Source organism: Chrysochloris asiatica, unplaced genomic scaffold (genome assembly GCF_000296735.1).
Source record: "Chrysochloris asiatica unplaced genomic scaffold, ChrAsi1.0 scaffold00067, whole genome shotgun sequence".
Lineage (NCBI taxonomy): Eukaryota > Metazoa > Chordata > Mammalia > Afrosoricida > Chrysochloridae > Chrysochloris > Chrysochloris asiatica.
The window spans coordinates 13,651,254-13,659,438 of NW_006408585.1; the positions used below are offsets into that span (position 1 = coordinate 13,651,254).

At 34.8% G+C, this 8,185-nt stretch overlaps 1 protein-coding gene across 1 annotated transcript in view; it reads right to left on the bottom strand.

The window, feature by feature from the left end:
* The window catches only part of KTN1 (kinectin 1 (kinesin receptor)), an 88,700-nt gene that overhangs the window by 8,799 nt on the left and 71,716 nt on the right, over positions 1 to 8,185 (bottom strand). Inside the window, exons 37-40 of the mRNA XM_006864643.1 lie at positions 6,645 to 6,716; positions 6,373 to 6,456; positions 6,017 to 6,100; positions 3,018 to 3,101 (exon numbers count right to left, since the gene is read on the bottom strand). Of these exons, the coding sequence (XP_006864705.1) occupies positions 3,018 to 3,101; positions 6,017 to 6,100; positions 6,373 to 6,456; positions 6,645 to 6,716 (324 nt within the window). The remainder of the gene's footprint in view (positions 1 to 3,017; positions 3,102 to 6,016; positions 6,101 to 6,372; positions 6,457 to 6,644; positions 6,717 to 8,185) is intronic.

The window sequence follows — 8,185 nt, forward strand, 5'->3', positions numbered from 1 at the left end:
AGATGCTGTCTACAAGAGACACACCTTACACAGATACATGAACAGACTAAAAAAATCAAAGGATGGAAAAACTCTATCATGCTAACAGCAATAAGAAACAAGCAAGAGTGGCAATATGAATTTCTGATAAAACAGACTTTAAGGTAAAAACAAGTACAAAGATACAAAGAAAGAGTATAATGACTAAAGGGAAAACTGAACAAGAGAACATAACCATAATAAATATATATGCTCCCAATGAAAAAGCTTCAAAATACATAAATGAAACTAACAGAAAACAGAAACAGACAACTCTACAACAAAAGGAGAATTTAATACACCACTCTGGATTTAGGACAGAACACCTAGAAACGCAACAAAGACACATAATTTTAACAACATTATCAACCAACTTGATCTCATAAACTTATATAAAACACTCCACCCAGTAACAACACGATATATACTCTTTTCCAGTGCACACAGAACATTCTTCAAAAGGGACCATATATTTACACCACAAGAGCAAACCTCAATGAATTTTAAAACACTGAAACACTACCAAACCATATTCTAAGATCACAATGCTATAAAATTAGAAATCAACAATAAAAATATCAAAGGGGAAAAAAAACTCAAATATATGAAAATTGAAAAGCACCTTGCTTTAACAACTATTGGGTAATAGAAGAAACAGTATTTAAAATTTCCTTGAATCAAATAAAAAAGAAAAATCTTTGGGACACAGCAACAGCAGTGCTCAGAGGAAAATGTATAGCAATAAACACACACATCTAAAAAGAATAATCAAAATCAACACCTTTCACCAACATCCCAACAATGAGAAAAAGAGCAACAAAGTAAGCCTACGTTCACCAACAGAAAATAAATTGAAACAATAAGAGCAGAAATGAAATAGAAACACCGAGTCAAGAAGTTGGTTCTTTGGCAGGATTATTAATAAAATTGACAAAGTACTGGCAAATCTAACAAAGGTAAAGGTTGGAAACCTATAAATAAAACAAATACATAAAATGGGTGATCTCACATGGAAACCAATGGAAATACAAAGAATAGTAACAGAATACTAAAAGAGACCTATATTCACAACAAATTCGAAAGTCTTGATGAAATGAACAAACTTCTAGACACACATTCCCTGCCCTAAGCTAACACAGACTGATGCAGAAAATGTGAACAGACTTATATATACAAAAAAAAACAAACAAACTGATCAGGTCATTTAAAAAAACTCCCAACAAAAATTGTTCAGGCTCAAGACAACTTCATTAATAAATCCTACCAAACATTCAGTGAAGAGGTAGCATCAATTCTACTCAAATTACTATTCCAGACCATAGAAGAGCATGGAAAACTCCTGAATTCATTTTATAAAGTGAATAACAACCCTCATACCTGAAACAGGGAAAGATATCCTAAAAACAAAAAGTATACACAAATATCTCTCATAATAAATATCCTATTTATTTAAACTGTCACTTATTCTTGTCATGTCCATAAATTATAACATGGTGGTGTGTTGTTGCTAAAGTGTGGACAAGTTGATTCTGACTCCTAGTGACCCTGTATGGGGTTTCCAAGGAGTGGCTGCTGGGTTTGAACTTCCGACGTTGTGGCTAGCAGTCCAGTGCTTATCCTATAGTACCATACCACAAAGATATACACATACACCATATAGATCAATAACATGGTGCATGTCCATCTTTTTGAATACCTGTTTAATATCCTTAAAGTGCTTTTGTTAAGTAATTTGCTAGCCCAAAGTTGCATGTTTTATATTATGTATGATCCAGTGGTAAAAATTAAAATCATGTATCAAAGTAAACTAGACTGCTCAGTCTTAAATGTGTATCATTCATCTAAGTTTCATATCTAAAACAAACTTCCTAAATTCACATTTTATCTAGTGGTAACAATCACACCAAAATAATTTGAAACAATTCTGAACTATCAGATCTTTACATGTAACAGTTACAGCTTTAACTCTACAGAACTGATAATCACTTCTTCTGTCTTTTAAAACAATTCCCTATCTATTTGTTTTGTTAATAACTGTATCTCCCAGAAACTACATCTTACCATAGGTTGAAAGCAGGTTTTACATAAACATATATGAATTATACTATTAAAAAGTCCCAAGACAGAATAATGAAAATCAACCTCAAACAAAGATTAAGAAATGCATTTCTAAAAATAACTCATCTATATATAAATTGTGAAAAACATGTTTGTACAAAGAAACAAATGAAAGCATTTCAGAAACACCAAAAGTGTATACACATTTTTTAGTTTATCCATGAAGATCAACAAAAATGTACTTTGTAAATGACTATATATATATAGTCCCAGGAGCTCTGGTAGCGTAGTTGTTACAATTCAGGCCACAAACCTCACGGTCAGCAGTTCTAAACTACCAGCTGTTCCGCAGGAGAAAGATGAGGCTTTCTGCTCCCGTAAAGATCTACAGCCTCAGAAACCCAGTACAGGGTCACTATGAGTCAGAACCAACTCCACAGCAAATTACCACCACCACCATATACACATTTCAATAAAAAAAAAAAAAGGGGGGGGATATAACCATATTTTTTTTTTTAAGAAAAGAGTAATTTTGAACTCCAATTTAACTTTTATCATTATATTTCCTAAAATAATTCATTATATAAAAGTGATGACATGATGATATAAATGTGGCTTAAAAAACAAACCAAATAATTTTATTCTAAAAAGTAACTGTGTAACAAAACGAGCTTAAATTTAAAAGCAAGTTAATATAATGATGCTAATCAACAAACAAGGGACTCCTGGTGTGGTCCTGTTGGATCAGCACTGGACTGAGAACCACAAGAACCACCAGTGGCTCCTTGGAAACCCTATACAGGGTCATTATGGGTCAGTACCAACTCAATGGCACGTAACAACAACAAACATATCAGAATTAGCAGTCTGCTTACAATGTAAATATCCAGACATCATATTTAGCATCATAATATTGCAACATCAGGACAACAGTGTCTTACCTTACGCAAGTCACCCGCTACCTTCTGTCTTTCATTGTGTTCAGTCCTAAGTTTTGTGAGTGTTTCGTTTAACTGTGCTTTCAACTGTAAAAATAATTCAACACAATTAATACGTACCTCTCTTTGATTATGCTAACACTTTTAGGACTGAAGAATGAAGGAAAAGAATGGGACTGCTAACAGTTATTATGCACAGCAGATAAGCCAATATGCTGCACCACATGTACAGAAAAGCTAAGAAGTGGAAATTTCCATCTGTAAAGCTTAACAAAAGAAAAACTATAGAAAGGAACTGGAATTTAGGGTGGGAAATTGTGTATGCAAAAAAACAAAACCAGCAAACTCCAGTAAAGTGACTTAAAAATGTATTTTTCACTAATCATAAAGCAGTTTATATTAAAATTCTTTTAAAGGCTTTCTTGGTGTACATTTAATAAGCCAATTGTTAAAAATTTTGAAGACCACGAACAGAAAATTACATGCTCAGTAAAATGAAAACTTCAGATTTAAATGCTGTTTATCCTTTTAATCTTCACTGAAGAAAACAGTGCATGTCCACATGTTATAGACTGGCTACTAAATTAGACCACCCAGAAGTGTCTTTAGATACACCTGTTAACAATGAACTCACCGCAGTACTTACAAAGCTCTAGGAAACTCTCATGCCTACATAATCCCTCTTTTCTAACAACTGTTCTGATTAAATGTGAATAAGGGCAATGGAAATGGAGAATAACTTTCTTACTAAAACCATCAAGATCACTGCTTCTATCTGTGTGTGTATATAGATATTAGATATTATATATATAAACCCTTCCACCTATATGCATAAATTTTCAAATCGCTCCAAAGACTCAAAAGAGGGAACTATAAGATACTGACATTTCACACTGGCACATGAATTGGTATAGGGCATTCCATGTGGATACTTTATTTTAGGAGATCTATTTAAATACCCAAATGGCTCAGTGTTTGCTTCTTTACTTAAACTTTTGGGTTTAATGTTCTACATCAAAGAGGTTCATTCATTTGGCCCATGAAGAAACAAAGGGTATATAAGGGTATATGGGAAACAAAATTACTTTAACTTAAAATGTGTTAACAGTTATTCTAAGCAAACAAAAATAATAACAGATTCCAAAATCAAGGCATCATTTTAAAAACAGCAAATGCCACTCAAAATACTCTCATTACAGAAATAAAGAAGCAAAATGTACAGAGAGGAGCAGGCTGAATGGAGATGTAAGTATAATCCTGTGGATTTGATGCCACTATTGGTAGACTCGGAGTCTACCACTGAGTGCCAAAAGTCAAGAGTATAATTTCCAGTAAAAGTGGTTAGAAATGATTTTTGAAAACATACATATAAAATTCAGTTTTATGTTGCAATGATTATGTGTTTAATTAAATTAAGTCTAAGGTATATGAAGAGGAGCTCTGGTAGCATAGTGGTTACAAGTCGGGCTGCTAACCTCAAGGTCAGCAGTTCGAAACTACCAGCTGCTCCACAGGAGAAAGATGAGGCTTTCTGCTTCCATAAAGATTTACAGCCTCAGAAGCCCTATGCAGTACTGCTATGAGTCAGAACTAACTCCATGGCACATCACCACCAAGGTAAATAAAACTAACAAAAGGGAAAAGACGCACATACTAATGTGTTTATTTCCAAGTGCTCTACTCTGAAAACTGATTCCCACAACTTACTACCACAAGAGAAAATCAACCATAAATGAATGGGTTATGACGTTTTCGTTGATATGTGGTGCTGTTGCTATGTGCCGTGGAGTAGGCTCCGACTCACAGCGACCAATACAGAGTTTCCGAGGCTGTAAATCTTTACGGGAGCAGAAAGCCTCATCTTTCTCCCGTGGAACAACTGGTAGTTTCGAACTGCTGACCTTGCAGTTTGCAGCCCGATTTGCAACCACTACGCTACCAGAGCTCCTTTTGATATGTGTAGCAACGCTAAATAAGAAAACTCCAAACTAGGCACTGTTAATTTGGGAGTAAAGAGAAAATTTATTTTCTGTAGTTTGCTTTCAGTTTCTTCAGCATCTTTTTAAATGATCAAATCTTGTGTTATAATTTTTAAGTCACAGGAAGGCATGATTGTTGTTTGAAACACAGTAAAATAATCCTAACTGTCTAACAACTAAGCCTGTCACAATCAGTTTAAGCTTTTAGGAAATGTAAGAAGTGGAATGTGTTGTTGTTGACTGCAACTCATGGTGACCCCATGTATGAAGAGTAGAAATGTCCCACGGGGTTTGGAAGGTGATGACCTATCAGAAGCAGATTACCAGGTCTATCTATCTTTGGAGGCACCTCTGATTTAGTTACTGTCACCAATCTTCTAGCTATTAACTGAGTGCGATAATTGTATGCACCACCCAGTGACGCCAATGAATTAAAATGCTGAATACTTTGTTTTTAGGTAATGTCACAATATAGTTTTAGTTACTATTACTCCAAATAATATGCTGGTGATAAAGAATTTAACAATCTCTAATCATTTAAAATTTTAAAAACAGTTAATATGAAACAAGACTGGACTACTAACTACTATCCTTGAATCAGAAACAAGTATCTTCAGTCTTCAACAATCCTCTCCCAAGTTAGAAAATACAAGATCCAGTTAATGATGATAGTTTGAGATGATCTTCATAACTCAGCCAATCTTTACTTGTTTCATTTCTCTACTCAAGGAAAACAATTCTGCTTGGAAAATTAAACTTAAAAGAAAATTGAAATGTTTTTGAAAAAAGAGTTGGAAGCCAAACATGCCATTGTTAGGAGCTAAGAAAAAGAGGGTTGTCTCTTAGGAGTCAAGAAAAGAAAGATCATCTTAGGAGCCATCAGAATATGAAGATTATCTTAAATTTGCAAAACTGCCAAGCTAAAGATGTTAGCAAGGAGAAAAAGTATGGGTGGTTTCTCCACATGTCAACATAAGAGTTTTCAGAGCTGACTTGATACTCAGTGGAGAACAAGCTTCTTACCAAATTTAGTTCTTCATTCTGTCTTACTGCTTCAGAATATGAATCATCAAGTTTTTTCTGCAATTCAGTCAACAGATCTTTCAGCTGCAATGAAGTTTAAAATTTAAGATTGATCTCCTTGTGATAGTCACATGTTTTGTATGCTACCTGGAAGCTCTGCCACAAACAACTTATACTGGTCATTTTTATCACTCTGTTATAAATATAATTTGAATTGAGAGGAAAGACTGGAAAAAAAATTACGTTATACACCGTACTTCTCTGTAACATGTAGAGCATTCAATTTTTATTACTCTGTTATAAATGTAATTTGAATTGAGAGGAAAAATTGAAAAAAATTCTGGTATACAACGTACCTCTCTCACTTCTGTAACATACGTAGATCGTTCAATTTCTGCCTTCTCTAATTCTGTTTCCAAATGCTCTCGTTCTCTTCTCAGCTAGCAATATAACAAAAGAAGACAAGTTAACTAACATACAATTTAAAATTTATTTTCATAATGCTTCCTCACAATAGAAAAAGTTACTACACATACAAATATAAAACTTTATCATTTCAAACAGTATTCACAGTATATTCTTGTCTTAATTAATGGTAGATTACAAGTCAAATAATCAAATAACATACATTTTCAATATCTTTATTTTCTCTTCTTAATCGCTCTAGCTCTTGCTCCGAAGATGTGAATGACAATTGCATCTGAAATGTGAAACAATTACAACACCAAGTAAACTACAAAGGAACCACACATCTGGTAGAATTTTGAGCTCATTGCTGTTGCTCTTGTGTGCTATTGAGTTGGCTGCGACCCTATATAGGGTTTCCAAGGAGCAGCTGGTAAGTTTGAACCACCAACCTTGTAGTTAGCAGTCCAGTGCTTATCCTACAGTGCCACACCAGGGTATTTATTAATTTTGAAATACATCCTATTTAAAATCATACTGAACTTTACAAGAACTTTAAAAAAAATGTCACATTATCACTTCACTAAAACTACTGGCAAAATCTCCATTTCTATGATTTGATACTAAGTCTAAATATGTTTCATTTTCCATGAACGATTAACTGATCATCAATTGTACTTAATTCCAAAATGTATGAACACTGAGTACCATTCAAAAAAACCTCCACACTCACTGCCATCAAGGGGATTCTGACTCACAGCAACCATGTATAGAGTTTCTAAGACTGTAAATCTTACAAGAGTGGAAAGCCTCAATTTTCTCCTTGTGGTTAAGTGCTGTCAAGTCAGTTCCAACTCATAGCGACCCTGTACAGGGTTTCAGAGGTTGTATCTTTACGGGAGCAGAAATCCTCATCTTTCTCCCGCGGAGCGGCTGGTAGTTTCAAACTGCTGACCATAAGATTAGCAGCCCGATTCATAACCACTACGCTACCAGAGCTCCTTTTCTTCTAGTGAACAACTAATGGGGTTCAATTGCCAGGATCACAGTTAACAACCCAGTGCCTTATCCTACGGCAGCATCAGATCTCCAGCCATCAGCAAACTGAAGTTTTGCAATTTCAGCCAAGAAAATCAGTGCGCAACACTGTACCCACCATAGAAAATGGAAGACATATTAAGACAACAATAACTATTAAGTTCCAAGAACAACAATGGCTTAATCATATTTACTCAAATACTACATCATGGGTTAAATATCAATTGTTTTAATACTTTATGTTATCACATAATATCATGATAGTTTTCAGAGCACTTTAGCTACTATATTATTGCCCTTTAGTCATACTCTTAGGAGTCCTGGTAGCATAGTGGGCTATAAGTTGGGCTGCAAACCACAAGGTCAACAGTTCGAATCTACCAGTCACTCTACAGGAGAAAGATGAGGTTTTCTTCTTCCATCAAGATTTACAGCCTTGGAAACCCTATATAGTCATAGTCTTAGGAGTGCAGTGATTCCACTGGATAAGCACTGGACTCTGAACCACCAGTTGCTCCACAGGAGAAAGATGAGGCTGCCTGTTCCTGCAAAGATTTATAGCCTTGGAACCCTGTACAGGGTCACTATGAGTCGGAATTGACTTGACAGCACTTAACAGGAGCAGCAACAGAAGTCATACTCTAAACGAGGGGTGGGGAACTCTTTTTTTCTGCCAAAATGTGTAACATCATTCGCAGGCCATAAAAAATTATCAACTTGAAAATT